This window comes from Cervus elaphus, chromosome 14 (assembly GCF_910594005.1).
Source record: "Cervus elaphus chromosome 14, mCerEla1.1, whole genome shotgun sequence".
Taxonomy (NCBI): domain Eukaryota; kingdom Metazoa; phylum Chordata; class Mammalia; order Artiodactyla; family Cervidae; genus Cervus; species Cervus elaphus.
Window position 1 is genome coordinate 41,766,754 of NC_057828.1, and position 19,446 is coordinate 41,786,199.

The 19,446-nt window shown below is 37.0% G+C and overlaps 1 protein-coding gene across 11 annotated transcripts in view; it reads left to right on the top strand.

Annotated features, from left to right (window-relative positions):
- Positions 1-19,446, top strand: part of DNM3 (dynamin 3) — a 622,348-nt gene that overhangs the window by 284,389 nt on the left and 318,513 nt on the right. For 8 of the 11 annotated variants that reach the window (XM_043924627.1, XM_043924624.1, XM_043924629.1 and 5 more), the window contains 2 exons: positions 3,583-3,634; positions 4,465-4,494. In XM_043924627.1, coding sequence (XP_043780562.1) covers positions 3,583-3,634; positions 4,465-4,494 — 82 coding nt within the window. The remainder of the gene's footprint in view (positions 1-3,582; positions 3,635-4,464; positions 4,495-19,446) is intronic. The other 3 variants (XM_043924623.1, XM_043924626.1, XM_043924630.1) reach the window with 1 other exon arrangement.

Consider the following 19,446-nt stretch of genomic DNA (forward strand, 5'->3'; position numbering starts at 1 on the left):
TTTTATTGGCTTTCTATTGCAGCTTCACATATTTATTCTTTCAGAGATTATCCCTTTGTTATTTGTGTTTTGTGTATGTATATCACTACCCACACCAGATAAACTGTAGGCTCTCATTACAAGGACCATACCTTATTTATGTTTATATGTTCCACAGAGTGCCTTTCAGATAATTGCTACCCTAAAGTTTTTCACTTGTGTCAAATTAAAACATTATATGTAGCTGTGTTGTACAATATTGCAGAGATAACCAGTTAAAGACCTATCACCAAGGATATATCCAAAGACTTAAATGAACTTCCACGTCCTTACATGGTTTTCTGTGAACACATTTTTAAATAAGTATTTTGAGATACTTTCAGTTCAGTTATCATTACACTCCTAAGGATTATGATAAAGGATATTTTCTAACTAGGCAGCTTATTATTTTTTTTTAATTATGTTATTTAATGGAGTAACCTTAAGTACCTAAATACATCATCAATGGCAGTATCTTTGGATTCAGGGGACCAGTTCCTACAAAAAAGATTATTTTTTTTAGGTGAAAAGTAAGGTAATTTAGTATTTGTTCTAACCCTAATATCTGAGATTAGCTTATAAAATAAATATCTTTTCCCCCTGAATATTGTTACAAGTGATAGATCCTATACATGCATTATTTAGTAGCTGAATATTCTTTCTCAGCAGAACGTCTCTTCTGGTAGATTTCATAAGCATCTGAGAGTGACTTTGCATCTCAAGGAATCTTGGATCTAAAAGGCACTTAAGAAGTGCCTAGTACAATCCCTCACTCCTTGTCTCTGTCTCTCTGTCTCTTAACACACACACACACACACACACACACACACACACTTTATAGCCAAGAAAGCCAAGAAACTAAGGTCCATTTAGGTCATAGTGTTTGCCTAAGTTAGTACAAGGAGTTATCCACAATGTATTTTTTGCTTTATATTCAGCTTCTTTTATATGATTTTAAGGAGACCCATAGATAATTTGAGGGTCCCCGATAGTTCACCTACTCCAAAGTAAACACCTGTAAGCCTGCCATAGTTTGAAGTTACCACTACCAGTCAGTGGTTTATTTTAAAACAGTTCCCCTTAAAAGAACTCCAAAACATAAGTAGATGCTTGGGAGAGATGGCCATATCCATGAAGAAGGCATGGTCACATTGTAGTAGTAGTTTTCCCATTTCTTTCCAGAAGAGAGAGGAAAGCTTGGAGGATCCTGGAGAAAGAAAGCATGGGGTCTGAAGCCCCAGGAGGAGTAGTAGTTTAGATACACTCTGTGCCTCAGGGAACGGTGGACAGTCAGAAGTCAGTGTGGGCCACAGACCCAACCTTCACCTCGTTCACAACCTCACCACAAATACCTGAGTAATATAGATGTGGATTATGAAGAGAAGGTTAGAGAGAGGTGAATCTGATAGTGATTAAGGAAATTACACATTTAACTAAAAACTAGAAAAACAAGAACTGAAGGAGCAAAGCTAAACTCTGAAATTAGCAAAGTGAAAAAGAAAGCTGCACACAAAATATCTTAAGTAATCAAATACAGTGTGGCCTTTCAGCTCCTACCTCTTCCCCTCCCTCAGGTATATGTAGTATATAGTTTTTTATGAGTGTAAGGGGAAACAGCTTAAATACATCATGGGAGATTATAAAAGATTGCCATTTTGAGCAACTGTTCTAAGTGTGGTGTTGATTTCTGATGTGTTACTGAACTATAATATCCCACTACTTTAAACAGTTGGCTGATAACCTAAACCTACCTTTTCTCTGTTTTAGACTATTTCATTGACCTCTGAAACAGCTTTTATAAACAGCTAAACAACTAGTCAGAGGGCTCAGTATTGCTAGTCTTATCAAAATAACCAAAATGAGTTGTATTGTCTTATATTGATATGTGTTTACTCATGGACTCATTGAAAGAAAGCCTTTATTCTTTTGAGAGACAGAGTAACATAGTGCCTAATCATGAGAACTCCGGAGTTAAATGTTGGGGCCATATCTGGAATCTCATCTCCTCTGTGCTTATGTCGTAATACCAGCCTCATTGGATTTCTCATTCAACAGATATTTGTTGAAGCCAGCTATGCACCAGGTAGTTTCTATGCACTGGGGTTATATCAGTGAATGAAACAGGCAAAACCCCCTGCTCACAAGGAGCTTTCATTCTAATGGAGGGAGGCAGATAATAAACACACACAAAAAAATCAGTGGAAACTATAGTGTGTTTTAAGGTGAAAAATGCCATAGAGAAAAATAAAATAGCATAATGAGAATGAGACTCCTAGAGGAAGGGAAGCATTCAATCTTAAACAGGGTGGTTGTGATAGGTCTCACAGAAAAGATAAGTTTGAATGAAGACTTGAAGGAGATGGTGTTGGAAGCCATGCAGGTATATGGTGGGAGTGTATGTGTAAGGCTGGTGGAGGAGCTAGTGTAAAGTCTTTGAGGTGGGAGTGTGCCTGGTGAGGTTAAAAAAAAAAAAAGATCAGTATGGCTGGACCTCTTCAATGAAAAAAGTGGAAAACAGGAGGAGATGAGTCAAAGAGGTGAGAGTGGGGCTCAGGGACTTTGCAGACCATTGTAAGAGTTTTGACTTTTACCCGGAGTGTAATTGTTTTGCACAGCAGTAGAGGGTTTTGAGGAGAAGAATGACATGAACCCCCTTTTAAAAGTATCACTCTGGCTTCTATGTTGAGACTAGACATTATGGGGACACATGTGTAAGCAGAGACCAAAGAGTAAGTGATTGTAATGGTGCAAGTAAGAGATAATGGTGGCTTAAACCAAGGTGGTAGCAATGGAAGTGGTAAAAAGATGGCTGTTTTAAATACATTTTGAGAAGTAGAATCAATAACATTTTTTGATGATTTGATGTGGAAGTAATAGAAAGAGGAACCAAGGATTTGGCTTAAGCACTTGGAAATGAGGAATTGCCACTAATTAAGAAGGGGAAGAATGTAGATAAAAAGGAATTTAGGGAGGATATCACGAGTTCAGTTTTGGTAGATTAAGTTTGAGATGCTCATTAGACATCCAGTTGGAAATGTTGAGTTGTTGAAAACATATGAGTCTAGTATTGGCAAGATGGGTCCAAGCTGTACTAGCACTTGTTAGCTGAGTAACTTTGGGAAAGACAGTTAGCGTTCCTGTGACTCAGTCTCTCCATCTGTTACTATTGGTAACTACCTCACAGGGTTAAAATTTAAATAAAATCACTAATACCTGTAAGTGCTTAGAACATGACATACACTCAAAAAGTGCTAACTATCAATTTTTAGTGCTACAATCTTGTATGCCTGTGGGACATCACAAATACCGTTATTAACATAGCAATACAACTTTTCTTCCTGTGGTGTATTATTTTTTTATATTTTTGATTTGTGATTAACTGGTTGGTTCTAGAAGTTCCACTAAGTTGGTTTTGCTTCCAGAATTAAACTGACCTGGATTTTTTATATTAGCTCTGCCTCAGTTGATATATATTTAATGCCTGTATTTATTTAAGTATCTGTTACTTGCTCAGAAAAAAATCTTATGAGTTTCTTCAGTGCTACTCTCCTTTGCTTTTCTCAGTGCTCAGCAGAGAAGCAGTCAGGTTCACAAGAAAAACACAATTGGAAATCAGGTAGGAATTGTTTAAAAGAATCAGTGCATGCATGCTCCAAAGAATTTGAACTAAATTGCTTGATTGACTTTTTTAACGCAAATTAATCATGTGCAAATTTTGCTGGAAATGCAGCTTTTTCTTTGTTTTGCTTTTAAAGTGTTTGGAGTTAATTGCATTTTTGTTTGTTTGCTTGTTTTGGCTATTTTATGCAGTTAACCCTATTGATTTATTTTAAATAACTTTTCTGCTATTTGCTCTGCTTTTCAAATTTGACTCCTTGTGTCCTACTTTGCTTGCTTATATTACCCCTAAATTTGATTTAACATCAAACTTGTGAGTCAGTTCAAGGTTAAAATATGGTGAGTAGTTGCATGAGCTTTCTGGTGCTGCTGACTAGTTCACACATTTGCACAGCTTGGTAACAGTGAAGGGACAGCTCATAAAGAAGGCAGCTGTTGGATATAAGATTTAATCTCTGCCACGCCAAATCATGTTGGTTAATGAAGATGTTAATTCCTAAGAAGTTCTGATCTTTTGAGTTTTCCTGTTTTGGGCTGACCAGCTGTCTCCAACTAATAGCGCTCTGCAGAGACTGCATTAACTCTGACAGTTTGTTTCTTTTATGTTTTATGTGATAATGAATATTTGCATTGTTATTTCTTTTCAAGTCAAAACAATGATGATTTTATAGTTTTCTTTTTTTTAATTCAGAGGTACAATTATTGAACAAATTGAAACCTCTGCTCTAGAATTTTTTCCATTGTTTTGAAAGGAGAAGAGGTAATAATAGACTTTATTTTAAAAACTTTTTTTTGTGAACTAAAGCATATAATTCTTTGCTATTTCAGGGAACCAATCTTCCGCCTTCAAGGCAAATTGTACGAGCTAAGTTCTGTAAGCTTTACTGTTGCTTTTTCATTTAGCTTCCCAAGGGCACAGTTTGTCTTTAACTGATTAACTCAACTAGCGCTTGCTACTAATTTTTTTAAACTTAGATTGTCTTGTCCATAACACCCTATCATTGAAATAAAAATCCTCTTAAGTGGATTAATCCCTTCACTGCTAATAACTTGCTGTGATTGAAAGGTATGAACTAGTGAATTCTAAAATGCTATAATAATAAACATTTAACACTGTGGGTGCTTTGATATTTCTCTAATTTTAATGGGCCTTAAAATAATTAAAATCATTAATGACCTTCATCTCTGTCCTTTTATGCTATGTTGTTATGAGATGTAAGCCTTTCTTTTCCCCTTGTATGATATTTCCAATAAATGTAGATGACACTTCTAAAAGGTGGGTGAATATTAAACATTTGATTTTGATATACCTGTTGATAACCCTACCCAATACCAATTACTTATATTTATTCTTTTAAAAATAGTAAAACAAAAAGCAGAATTACATTGATTGACATTTTATATGGCTTAAAGTTTTAAAACCAGATGCTATATCTTCACTTAATGGAATTATAAAATACTGTCAAATTACTAGCATAGGCATTAGAAGAAAGAAGCAATTATACTCATTTATAGCATGGGTGAAGCAGCCCTGAAGTCTTTCTTCCAGCTGTGCATAACTTGAAAATGAGATTGGAGGACGGGTGAATTATTTTTTTCATGATGTTTTGGAAGAAACAAACTTTGTAGCTAGGTATTCCTTGGTTCAAATTCTCCTCTGTCACTTAGTAGCCCTGTGGCCTTGGACAAATTGAACCTGAGTTTGCTCAATTGTGTGATGGGAAGAATAGAAAATTTCTCTGCCAGGTGATTGTGAGAACCAAAAATAACCTCCATAATGAGGTTTGCAGCTTACTAGATATATGTCCTATAAAGAGTAGAAACTTTGCTCCAAGCAAGTAGGTGTTGTTTCTTGAAACTTTGGGGAGAAAAAGAATATGAAGTATAAGAAAATTATGACTTATAAAATGAGAAGAATGAAATATTTGGAAAATTAGAAGCTATAGCATCTATTTTGTAGATTACAGTGCCCAGATTAAGTCTGGGTGGGATATAATGATTTTATCTATAAAATTTTGTTCATGGTCAGAAGCTGTATCTCATAGAAGTTTATGCTCATTGGAAAAGCATTAGTATAGTGGCATAAATGCACATTTTGAATTAGATCTGAAAGGAAACTCTGAACATAACGCTTCCAAATGCTAAAATCATGCTAATTGTGTTTCTGTGCCTTTACTTTCACTGAGTACTTCAAAGCCCATGCATTGTGAAAGTTTTATAACTCAAGATAATAGAATTGGGGTGAGTGTTATAATGGAATACAGATAGCATATCCAAAACCTCTGGGGCCAGATGTGGCTTGAAGGTCAGATCTTTCTGGATTTTAGAAAAATATTGTATATATCGTATATTATTCAATATTGCTGTGGGGTCAGAGGCAGTACTCTGTACTTTAAACACATTGTATTTCTGCAGTGAAACAAAGGATAATCACACTAAGTAGATTAAATGAAAGACATAGAAGTTTTTACATCAATTCAAGGTTTTGCTGCCAAATTTCTTCCTGCTATTGTTGTTTTAACATTTCATTTTGCTAGTAAGAGGTTATAAACCTGAATATCTTTCTTTTCAGAATCAAATCCAATAGTTAAATACAATACAATATATTTTAAAGAATCCTTAATTTTTTTCTGCTTCGTGGAAATGAACCATCATAATTTGAAACCCTTTTCTTTATGAATCTGAGTAACTGAGGTTGATTTGGATTTATATAAAAATAATTTTTGTCAAATTTGAATTTGGAATTACATTTCCGCACTTCCAACCTCCTTCCAGAAGCTCTGTTTAAAAAAAAAATTTTTTTTTTTTTTTGCTTATCAAGAAGCCCAAAACCATGGAGCCTTGGAGTCCAGCCTGCTAATTGATGTCAGCTTTTATGGTTGGTGGGACTAAAATACACTGTACTATCCTAGCAAATGTTTCATCCATTCTGATATCCACTTTGGGCTCCTGATTGTAAGAGATGGCTATGCAGAATCTGTTCTGAAATATTTTAGATGGATATAAAGAAAAGTTCCTCCTTAAAGTTTAGACTTTTTGTTTCTGTCTGCCTAGAAATTTGCTTGCTTGGAAATTTGCCTACAAGATGGTGTCAGCAAATGTATGAAAAAATAAATGTGAACACACAATTAGCCTAAAGTTGCACTGCCCAGAAATTTCAGTGTAAACTTCATTCACCTCTTCCCTCATCACATGTGTATTTGAAACATATGGGTGTCAAAAACTATGGTAGACATTAGAATGATGACTAAATCATGGACCCTACTATCAGGGAGCTCACATCCCAGTGGGGATGATGGTAAGTAAGTGAAGTCTGTCCCCCTTTTCAAGGTTAGCTCCTTCTGATACTTTATGGAAACATCAGTAAGAGGCTGGTCCTGAAGACTGAATCTAATGTCACCTTCCCTCCCCCAAATCTTGCCATTATTATCTTGTTTATTATTTTTTTATTTTCTTTCACTAGGACAATAAGCTCCATTAAAGCTGTTTTTGCGTGTATGTGACCATGAAAGCAGTGGAGTATTATTGTAAGGTTTTAAGTGCAATCATAATAATACTTTGGAAAGATCATTCTGCTTATAGTGTGGAAGGAGGCTGTTGCAGACAAAAGATTATGATGATCTAGGCTAGCTAAGCTCTCTGTACTAGGTTTGAGAAGAAGCTGATGAATTCAGGAGATATTAGGCAGGAATTTAGGATATGAGGTAGATATTAGGTAGAAAGCAAAAGGATTTGTGATGAATCAGATGTTGAAGAGAAGTCTGGAAATTGTCAACGGTGCTGTCCAGACATGTGATACAGGCACAGATAAGGTGGTGGTGCTCTTCATGGAGAAAGGAACATATTGAGGAAGGATAGTTACACTGAGTATGAGTCACTGTGGGAGACTGGACTGAAAATATCCAGTGGGAAATTGGATTAAAGTGTCTAGACTTCAGAAGAGACAGAGAACTGTTTATTCCCAAAATAGGGGACCACTAAAGATTTCCAATAGAGAACAGATATCATCTGATTTATATGTTGGAAAGATCTGTGTGTTAGCCATATGAAGTGATTTGGAGGAATAAAACTAAATATATGGAAATTGATGAAGACATTTTTTAAATAATTCAGGTAAGAAAATACAAATGTCAGTGGCAGGAGGTACCTAGGAGAAGGGTAGATTCAAAATATATTTAGAGGATGAAGAGAGTTATAAACAGTTGTGGAGTGGGGAACGGTGTGAAGTCATTCTCCCAGGCTATGGCTAAGGAGGTCTGGTGACAGGGAGTACAGATGAGGGAGGAGCAGATTTCAGTGGAGGTGAGAGAAGTGGTGGTTTCCATTTTCAGATACATTTTTTGTCCCATTGGAGATGTCACTAGAGTTTGAGGTTCACGACTTAGCTAGGCTGGAGATATGTTTTACAGTTGTCAATGTGTACATCATAGATGAAGCCATAGAAGTAGATGAGATCACCTCAGAGAATAAGAACAGAAGGAAATGTGGGCTTTAAAGCAGAGTGGAGAAAGAAGAGTTGGGACAGAGCGAGGAACTGAAAAGGAGCCTCAGAAGTGATTAAAGAGATAGGAAAACTTGGAGAATAGTAGAAGGAAAGTTCAAGGAAGAGAAAGTTTCAAAAAGGGAAGGGTCAAGTAGTATTAGATATTTCTAAGGACTCAGGAAATACCAGGGAAGTTGTCCAATGAATGGACTGGTAGAAGATCCCGTGCATCGCATGGACAACCCACGGTAGTACCAGTCCTCTTGGCCTTGTGAATTTACTTTTCTACTCCACAGCTGGGAGGTAGAACAAAGCTGAGAAAGCAGACAATGGAATTAATACCCTGAACTGAAGTTTTTCCAGGTAGGCAGCTTATAAGGTCAAGAGAGTAAATCAGTTAAAAGTTTTGAAGAAAGACAGGCTGAAATAAGGGATTATATAATATGAATGGTTTTGATAGTCAGGACATTAGGAGAAGTTAACTAACAAACAACACCAGAATTTCAGTAGCTTAGTAACAATTTAATTCACCTTGCTATAACAAGTCAATAAAACTCCTCTAGGTGGGGCTGGATTGAGGCATCCTTGCTTCACGTGATCAGTCATGGACTTTCAATTTCTTTTCATTCTTCAAATAGGAAAGAAAGAAGCCTGAGTGAGGGAGGTTTATAAGGACCAGGCTGGAAGCGGCACACATCTTTTCCATTTCCATTCCATTGACCAGAACTCAGTCATGGTCTCACCTCACTGCAAAGGAAACAGGAAAATATAATCTGAGATTGGGCCCAGAAAAAAGAAAAGACAAAAGATGATATTTATTGAAGATTGAAAGACAACCAGCAAACCAGGGCACTGTTTTTTGTGTTTTTTTTTTTTTTTTTAATTAGAGAAAATATGTACCAGAATTAAGGGGGGAAATGGTAGGGTTGGAGGTTGAAGTCAGTGAACGGGATGTCGTATCTCAAGGTTTAGGACGGAAGAGAATGCCACCTTAAAGTCATAGGTGTTATTGGAATAAGAAGGAGCAGACATTGGAGGAGAGGAATGGCAAATGATAGCTACAGATATTTGTGAAATGCTGTCTTCAGAAGGTCTGCCTAGTAAAGAGAAAGAGCGATGAAATTTTCCGGAATTGAATGTGTTAAGGGTTGGGATATATTGAGGCTAGGAGGATTGATGTGGCTTTTACATGAGCAGGAAGACACAGCTGACATGCTCCTTGGCCCAAACTGCATCCACTTGCAGTTGTACAACTAGGAAGACCTTCTCCTTTGGCAGGGAGCAGAGCAGGTTCTTACAGAGCACTTCCTAATGCCTTGTTATCCATTTTGTTTCCCACCAATGTGCCTTCTGTTACTGTAACTTTAGGATCAAGTATGAAATTTGGTTTTCCCAAACTTACAAGTCTGCTAATAACTGGATTCTCAACCTTCTTGAATTGTAGGTGGAGTTAAAAAGAACTTTTTATCAACACCCGGTCTCTTCTCTCACTCCTTTCGGAAAGCTAGTTTTAGTAGACAGTAGTTATCTTTTCCTTAGGAGCCCTCTAAGTCTAAAAAACCTCAACATACTCTAACATTCTAAAAATTTTCTATTAACATCCCTAGTTCTTCAATCTCTGTAAGTAATAGTTTGAGGCCACTGTTAAAAGAGGTGAGAGTTTAGTCAGTTATTTTGCAGGTGGGTAACAAAGATTGCCAACTTCCTAGGCTACAGAAGAGAGCTCCTCAAGCCCTCCTTCCTTCTTTGTCCTCTCAACTAATTCTACCTTTCAGGGCCTGTCACTTTTAATTCTCACACTCATGTGACTTCTTGGTATCAATATCTATATCAGGATTCTTTCAGATATAAATTTCAGAAGAACTCAATTTAAATGACCTTGGAAACAAAGGTGAATTAATTAATTTACATGATTGAATAGTTCATAGATAGAGTTAAGTACTATATAATCCATGATGCAAACAGTAATCAAGATGAACTGATTTGATACACCATGATGAACTAGACAAACTCTGGCTTTTGATTCTGCTTCTTTGCTGTTGGCTCCATTCTTCCACCCCAAAAGATTACAGTATGGCAGCCAGGATGTTTCCTTCCTAGTCTGAATTCCACAGAAATAGACGAGTCTTCCAGAATTCTCAGAAAAACTCCCTGAGGCTCACTCTGATTGAACAGGCTTGGATCATGTGCTCATTCCTAAACCAATCATGTCCCAGAAAAAGAGATGCACTGATTAGCTTAGAGCAGATCACATGGACTGGAAGTGGAAGTGATTTCCTCTCCACTTGAAGTCAGAATTATTGTGAGAAGAATAGAGAATATATCCTGGAGGAGGTGCCTCAGATATGATGGCTGCAGGTACTTGTTGAGCATTGTCTGTCTTCAGAACAATTTAATTTGGATAATGGGATTCTTGTGTATTTTGTCTTCTTAAAGGAATATAAGCCATCTGAGCCACCAGGGAAGACCATAAGATTTTTAATACCACATTATTATAACCTTATTTTTATTGATTGATTAAATTTAATAATTTTTCCAATTCATCCTCTGACTTTCTATCTCCTTCCTCCCTCTCTTTTTCAAAATAATTCTACTGACAATACAAAGTTGAGAAGTAATATGGTGCATTGATTCTTCAGAGCTGGAATTGTGAAGCCACTCTGTGACCATAAGCAAATTATTTAACGTCCCTGTTCCTCAGATTTATAATTTATAGTACATTGATAAGGATTTTAATTGCCTCAGAAAGTTTTTGTAAGTATTAAATGAGATAATACAAGTTAGGTGCCTAGAACAGAGCCTGGCTGATAGTATGTGCTATGCACAGTACTTCCTATTATTTTTGCTGCTGTTGTTCTATATTTGTATTATTCTGTTAGTCTTCAGAGCAGGTAGTAAAATAATTGCTTGTGTATTCAATTTAAACCTTTTGTCCCTTGAAAGTGGGAAGACTGTTACAAAGTAACAGTGTAATGTTCAGTTCAGTTCAGCTGCTCAGTCATGTCCGACTCTGTGACCCCATGAACTGCAGCACGCCAGGCCTCCCTGTCCATCACCAATTCCCGGAGTCCACCCAAACCCACGTCCATCGAGTTGGTGATGCCGTCTAACCATCTCATCCTCTGTCGTCCCCTTCTCCTCCTGCCCTCAATCTTTCCCAGCATCAGGGTCTTTTCCAATGAGTCAGCTCTTTGCATCAGGTGGCCAAAGTACTGGAGTTTCAGCTTCAACATCAGTCCTTCCATTGAACACCTAGGACTGATCTCCTTTAGGATGGACTGGTTGGATCTCCTTGCAGTCCAACAGACTCTCAAGAATCTTCTCCAACACCACAGTTCAAAAGCATCAATTCTTTGGCGCTCAGCTTTCTTCACAGTCCAACTCTCGCATCCATACATGACCACTGGAAAAACCATAGCCTTGACTAGACGAACCTTTGTTGACAAAGTAATGTCTCTGCTTTTTATTTATTTATTTTTTTTTTACTTTATTTATTTTTTTTTGTTAGTTGGAGGCTAATTACTTCACAACATTTCAGTGGGTTTTGTCATACATTGATATGAATCAGCCACAGATTTACATTGGTCATGACTTTCCTTCCAAGGAGTAAGTATCTTAATTTCATGGCTGCAGTTACCATCTGCAGTGATTTTGGAGCCCAGAAAAATAAAGTCAGCCACCATTTCCACTGTTTCCCCATCTATTTGCCATGAAGTGATGGGACCGGATGCCATGAGCTTAAGTTTTCTGAATGTTGAGCTTTAAGCCAACTTTTTCACTCTCCTCTTTCACTTTCATCAAGAGGCTCTTTAGTTCTTCACTTTCTGCCATAAGGGTGGTGTCGTCTGCATATCTGAGGTTATTGACATTTCTCCCGGCAATCTTGATTCCAGCTTGTGCTTCCTCCAGCCCAGCGTTTCTCATGATGTACTCTGCATATAAGTTAAATAAGCAGGGTGACAGTATACAGCCTTGACGTATTCCTTTTTCTATTTGGAACCTGTCTGTTGTTCCATGTCCAGTTCTAACTGTTGCTTCCTGACCTGCATACAGGTTTCTCAAGGGGCAGGTCAGGTGGTCTGGTATTCCCACCTCTTTTAGAATTTTACACAGTTTATTGTAGTGTGCATATCCAGTAATGGTTCATGGATTAATTTTTTTAATTGAAGTACAGTTAATATGCCTGGAGGAGGGAATGGCAACCCACTCCAGTATTCTTGCCTGGAAAATCCCATGGACAGAGGAGCCTGGTAGGCTACAGTCCACAGGGTAGCAAAGAGTTGGACGTGACTGAAGCGAATGAGTACACATAGAGTTGATATGCAATAGAAGTTAAAGTGTGCACATGGTAATTCACAATTTTTAAAGGTTGTAGTCCATTTATAAAGTATTGGCTATAGTCTGTGTATTGTACAATATATACTTGTAGCTTATTTTATACATAGTAGTTCTCTACCCCTAGACTGCCTATTTCCCCCATGATATCCACTATTGTGTTCTCTATATCTGTAAGTCTGTTTCTTTTGTGTTCTATTCACTTGTTTGTTGTATTTTTCATATTCTGCATATAAGTAATATCATATAGTAGTTATTTTTCTCTGTCTGAGGGTATTATGAAAATACCCTCGAAGTCAATTCATGTTGTTGCAAATGGCAAAATTCCTTTTAATGGCTGAGTAGTATTCCATTTTGTATATATACTACATCTCCTTTATTCATTCATCTATTGATGGGCATTCAGGTGACTTACAGATCTTGAAGATTGTTAACAATGCTGGTATGACATTGGGGTACATGTATCTTTTCCTATTAGTGCTTTTGTTTTTGTCAGATATATGCCCAAGAGTGGAACTACTGGATCGTTCAGTAGTTCTAGTTTTTTGAGAAATCTCCATACTGATTTCCAGTGTTGGTGGCTGCACCATATTACAGTCACAATAATGTACAAGTGTTCCCTTTGAATTTCTCTTATGATCAGCCATGTTGAGCATCTTTTCATGTGCCTGTGGCCATCTGTATTTCCTCTTTGGAGAATGTCTTTTCAGGTCTTCTGTCCACTTCTTAATCAGATTGTTTGTTTTTTTAATGTTGAGTTGAGGTTCTGTCTCTATAGTTCGGATATTAACCCCTTATTGGTATTATCATTTGTAAATATTTTCTCCCATTCAATAGGTTGTCTTTTCATTTTGTCAATGATCTCCTTTGCGGAACAAAAGTTTTTAAGTTTATTTAGGTCCCATGTGTTTATTTTTGCTTTTATTTCATTTGCTTTAGAAGACAGATCCAAAAAATATTTCTATGATTTATATCAAAGAGTGTTCTACCTATATTTTCTCCCAGGAATTTTATGGTTTCTGGTCTTAAATTTAGGTCTTTAAGCCATTTTGAGTTTATTTTTGTATATGGTGTTAGAGAATGTTCCAATTTCATTCTTTTATGTGCAAGTGTCCAACTTTCCCTGGAGTAGGAAATGGCAACCCACTCCAGTATTCTTGCCTGGGAAATCGCATGGATAGAGGAGGCTGGTGGGCTGCAGTCCTCAGGGTCACAAAGAGTCAGACGTGACTGAGCGACTAAGCATGCACATCAAATTTTCCTAACACTGCTTATTGAAGAGACTGTCTTTTCTCCATTGTATGTTCTTGCCTTCTTTGTTGTAGATTAATTGTGAGTGTATGTTTATTTCTGGGCTCTCTATTCTGTTCTATTGAACTGTGTATCTGTTTTTGTGCTAGTACCATACTGTTTCGATTACTGTAGCTTTGTAGTATAGTCTGAAATCCAGGAGCAGGATTCTTCCAGCTCTGTTCTTCTCAAGATTGCTTTGGCTATTTGAGGTCTTTTGTCTTTCCATACAAATTTTAGAATTATGCTCGTTCTGTGAAAAATGCCATTGGTATTTTGAGAGGGATTGCATTGAACCTATAGATTTCCTTGACTAGTATGGCCATTTTAGCAATATTACTCTTCTAATCAAAGAACAGAGTATATCTATTTGTGTTGTCTTCAGTTTCTTTCTTCAGTGTCTTATAATTTTCCAAGAACAGGTCTTTTACTTCCTTAATTAGGTTTATTCCTAGGTATTCTATTCTTTTTTGATATGATGGTAAGTGGGATTATTTCCTTAATTTCTCTTTTTGCTAGTTCATTGTCGTGCTGTGATGTGCTAAGTTGCCTCAGTCATATTTGACTCTTTGAGATGCTATGGACTGGAGTCCACCAGGCTCCTCTGTCCATGGGATTCTCTGGGCAAGAATACTGGAGTGGGTTGCTATGCCCTTATCCAGGGGATCTTCCCAACCCAGGGATCAAACCTGCATCTCTTATGTCTCCTGAATTGGCAGACAGGTTCTTTACCACTAGCCTGGGAAGCCCATCATTTAGTATAAATAAATGCAACAGATTTTTGTATATTAATTTTGTATCCTTTGACTGTACTTAATTCACTGATGAACTCTAATATTTTTCTGATAGTATCTTTAGGATTTTCTATATATAGTATCATGTCATCTACAAATAGTAAGTTTTATTTCTTTCTTCCAATTTGGATTCCTCTTATTTCTTCTCTGATTTCCGTGGCTAAGACTTTCAATACCATGTTGAATTAAAGTGCTCAGCATGGGCATTCTTGCCTTATCCTTGATCTTAGAGAAAATGCTTTCAGCTTTTCACCATTGAGTATGATGTTAACAGTGGGTTTGTCATATATGGCCTTTATTATATTGAAGTATGTTCCCTCTGTGTCCACTTTCTGGAGAGTTTTTCAGAAGTTTTTCCTGCATCTACTGAGATGATTAACGCATTTTTTTTTTTCTTCAGTCTGGTTAATATGGTTTATCACAGTGATTGATTGCAGATATTTGAATGCTTGCAACTTTGGGATAAATCCTACTTGATCATGGTGTATGATCCTCTTAGTTTAGTGTTAGATTTAGCTTGCTAATACTTTGTTGAGGATTTTTGCATCTATGTTCACCAGTGATACTGGCTTGTGATTTTCATTTTCTTTCTTTTTTTTTGGTGGTATCTTTGTCTAGTGATATCTTTGTTTTGCTAACAGAGTGATGCTGGCCTCATAGAATGAGTTTGAAAATGTTTCTTCCTCTGCATCATGGATTGATTTTTGAGTGTAGCTTTCTGAGTACAGAACAATAAAAATGCCTTTACTCCAATATTCTTGTAAGCAGTTTATAACATGTATTTTAAAATAGATGTTATGAATTTTTAGAACCAATCAGCAGTCCTTTATCAAGTTTTTTTAATTAAAAATACTTTAAAACCATTTTTTTTTTGGTAGGAAGAATTGAATAAATTTTTGCTCCAGCTCTCTTGCTTCAAGGCAGCCAATTTTAATGAAAACTCTTTGAATGCTGTAACAGGTGTTTGTGCTTTTTTAAAAAGACATAACTGAATATTTTAAAATTCTTGGAAGATTTGTGGCAAGGTATTATATATACTTTTAGGAACATAGAATGATTATCTGTATTCATTATACACTAAATAGATGTCCCTTATCAGCAAAGAAATATAAATATAATTTTTATTAGATGTGTTGGAATGCATTTTAAGGAAAACATTTCTAAAATTATGCATTTCAAGTTCATGGGAATATAATTTGTCATGATAATACATGCACATATCACAGCTGTTCTAGCATGCACCATGTTTCTAAAATGAGATCTATTGTTCTTAGCTGTTCCTATTAGGATGATATAGAGTTGTTTGTTGCTACTTGGTCTGGCAGTTGAATCTTTAAGTTTATGACCTAATTCTGCGACTGCCATTTTCCTTGGTGTATTACTGTCCTAGGGCTGCTTTAACAAAGTACCACAAACTGGGGTGGCTTAACACATCAGAAGATTATTCTCTCAGAGCTCTGGAGGTGAGAAGTCTGAAATTAAGGTGTATTTGGGGTTATATTCCTTATGAAATCTCTAGGGAAGAAGCTTCCCTCGCCTCTTCTGGCTTCTGATAGCTCCTGGCATTCCTTGACTTATGGCCACATGACTCTTATCTCTGCTTCCATCATCACATGGCTTTCTCCCAATGTGTGTCTGCCCCTGTGTCCTCTTCTCTTCTTTAAGAACACCAGTCATTGGCTTTGGATCTCACTGTAATCCAGTATTACCTTGTCTTAACTGATGACATCTACAAAGACCCTATTTCTAAGTAAAGTCACATTGTGAGTTTCCATGGACATTTTGGGAGACACTCCCTACATTCAACCCTCTACCCTTTGGCTACTTGCAGATTTTCTTTTTTCTTCTTTTTAAAATGGCTTGTTATAATAAAACATTACCTAAGATTTAGCTTTATGATATACTGTTGAACTTTAATTGTTTATTAAACTAAATTTATAATTTGGATCATTGGAACTTTAAAAGGTATTTTCTTTTTCTTTATTATTTTCACTTGATGAAATACTAATACCTTCTGCTACTGGGATAAACCAGCGCTGTTCTCTCCTTCTTCAAGGTGCCATTATTAAAATATTATTTTTATTAGTGTTTTTGAGGGTTGCTTCCTGAGAATTTCTCTATTTTCTTTAAAATTCTATTGCTTACAGGTAATTTATCATGAGGAAAAAATGAAACAGTTATCATTTTTTAATGGTAATACCCAAACTGCCTTTTTCCTTAGTCATTTTCTATGTCATCTAGTCTTCTCTCCAGTTTCACCCCACCCTCAAGTGAGGGCAGGAATGGAGTGGAAGAGGACGGCAGAGAGAAAGGACTGACATAAAGATGGACCCATGAAGTTCCACAAGTATCATGTGGAACTATAAATCCATATTAAGATCTGGGAATCTGCATTTTCAAAATGTACCAAGTAGGAAAGTTTTACTTACTAAAAAAGATGTAACAGAGTGAATGGCTGTCTACTCCCACCAATTCTGTAAAAATCACAGCAGTTAATGTTGATTACATCCGAGTGTTTCTGGTGTGGTTATAGGTACTTTACACACCTTAATTCAGTAATCCCTCCAAGCAGCCCTAAGAGGTAGGTATCGTAATTATTTCAGTTTTACAGATGAGGAAACTGAGGCATGAAGAGGCCAAGTCATGTGTCCAGTCATACAAGTTATACCTGAAGCACCAAGATTAAAATTCAGGCAGTTTTATACTAGATCTTGTCCTCTTAATTACAGTGTTTAACTACTTTTTCTAACATTGCATAAATTGCATCAACAATCTTATTTAATAGTCTCAATTACAGCGTTACATCATTTCAGTCATTCACTATTATTTTTGTTTTTCACTTACATTTTTCTTCATCTAAAGTAAATTGATCCTGAATAGAATGAACTTGGGTTTGTATGAATTAATCTTATTTAGTCATTGCAGGCTGCTATAATAGAGTAACATGGATCTGATGACATAAGCAAGAGACATTTATTTCTTGTGGTTCCGGAGGTTGGACATCCAAGATCAGGGTGCCAGCATGGTTGGGTTCTTAGTGAGGGGCCTATTCTTGTTTGTGTCCTCATATTGCCTTGCATGGTGTGTGAAGAGAGAAAGAGATTCCATGTTTCCTCTTTTTATAAGGTATTAATTCCATAGTGGGGTCTCTGTCCTTATGATCTCACCTAACCCTCATTACCTCTCAAAGGCACTTCCTCTTAATACCATCCCATTGAGGGTCAGGGCTTTAACATGTGCATTTTTGGGAATCACAAAACATTTTCTCCACTGAGTGATAAACAATGGAAAACTGTAATAGCTATTACAGTGTGTTTCCTTTTCATCCCTTAATTCTGTAAAATCTCTCTAAAGGGGTCAATCAATAGCTTATAAAATACAGCAATCTTTATCTTAATAAAATTGACAGAAGTTGGAGTCCATGAAAGCCACATTTATTGTTCTGTATCTTTTAAATCTAGACTTCTACTTGAAATAGCTCTTAATGTTGGTCTCATGATTTTTTTTTTTTCCCAGAAAATACACTGCTGTACTTACTGTGTATTTACAGCCAAGTTAGCTCTCAGTTGAGGGTTCGGGCTGAAAATCAGTGAGGAGAAAAATCCTATCTGTTCAAAACTACCTTGAAAAATCCCTTCAGTAGGCAGAATCTAGCCTTCCATTTCAGTGTAGTCTTTCCTTTGGGCAGTTGAGGCCTGGTTTTGTTTCACCAGGGAATTGGGCACTTGGGCAAACTAAGGGTTTTCCTTCCTGCCTCTTGATATCTCATAGCTACCCTTCCTTTCTCCCCGCTTCCCTCTTTTCTTTCCTCTAGTTTTGTCCTCTTTGCCTCTCTGTCTCTTTTAACATGATGTATTTCATTCCAAGTAAATTAAATGCCTGTGTGATTTGAATTCCCTGGAATTTTTGTAACATGTAAAATTTTATTGTCTCCAACTATTACTTTACTAACCACTTTAATTTCAGACCTGAATGTTCCCCTGAATTATCAGATAAATGGCATCTTAGTGTCTTCCTGTTTATGACTGTTTTCAATGTTTATGGGCATTAGGATTGTATCATTTTCTTGGTCCTGGATACGCAACTCTCACCCTTTTAATTCCCTCTTTTTCAGTCTCCATTTCACTTCTCAGAGAAGAGGTTTCCACTTTATTTCTACATAGCCACCTAGGTGGTAGAGGACCTCCACATGGGTTGCTATTAATACTATTTGGCCCAATACCAAAAATTGTTAGTTTTCTCCCTCAGGCAGGTCTGAAAAAAAAAAAAGTGAAAGTGTTAGTTATTCAGTCGTGTCCAATTCTTTGTGACCCCACAGACTCCTGGCAGACTTCTCTGTCCATGGAATTATTCAGGCAAGAATACAGGAGTGGGTAGCCATTCCCTTCTCTAGGGCATCTTCCTACCCAGGGATAGAACCTGGGTCTCCTGCATTGCGAGGAGATTCTTTACCACCTGAGCCGCCAGGGAAACCCCAAGAATACTGGAGTGGGTAGTTATTCCCTTCTCTGGGGGATCTTCCCCACCCAGGGATTGAAGCTGGGTCTCCCACATTCATTGCAGGCAGATTCTTTACCATCTGAGCCACCAGGGAAGCCCAGGCTAAACCCAGGATAGTCCCATCCAGTCCCTCCCTTCCCCAACACTTCCCATTCCATCTTTCCTGCTCCTGATTGCTGGCCTGGGGAATGCCAGTGGTTAGCTCCTGAATGTCTCACTCAAGTCTTCTATGACTTCATTGTAGTAGAATTGCCCCCATTACCTTCCCTTACCAGCTAGCTTATCATCTAACCATCAGCCATAATCACTTTAAGTAGTTAGTTAAGGATAGAGTTGTTACTCCAAAAGAGCAGAAATCACTGTTCAAAGTTTTATAGCTCTTGCCTCAGTCCTTTCCTTATGCGGACT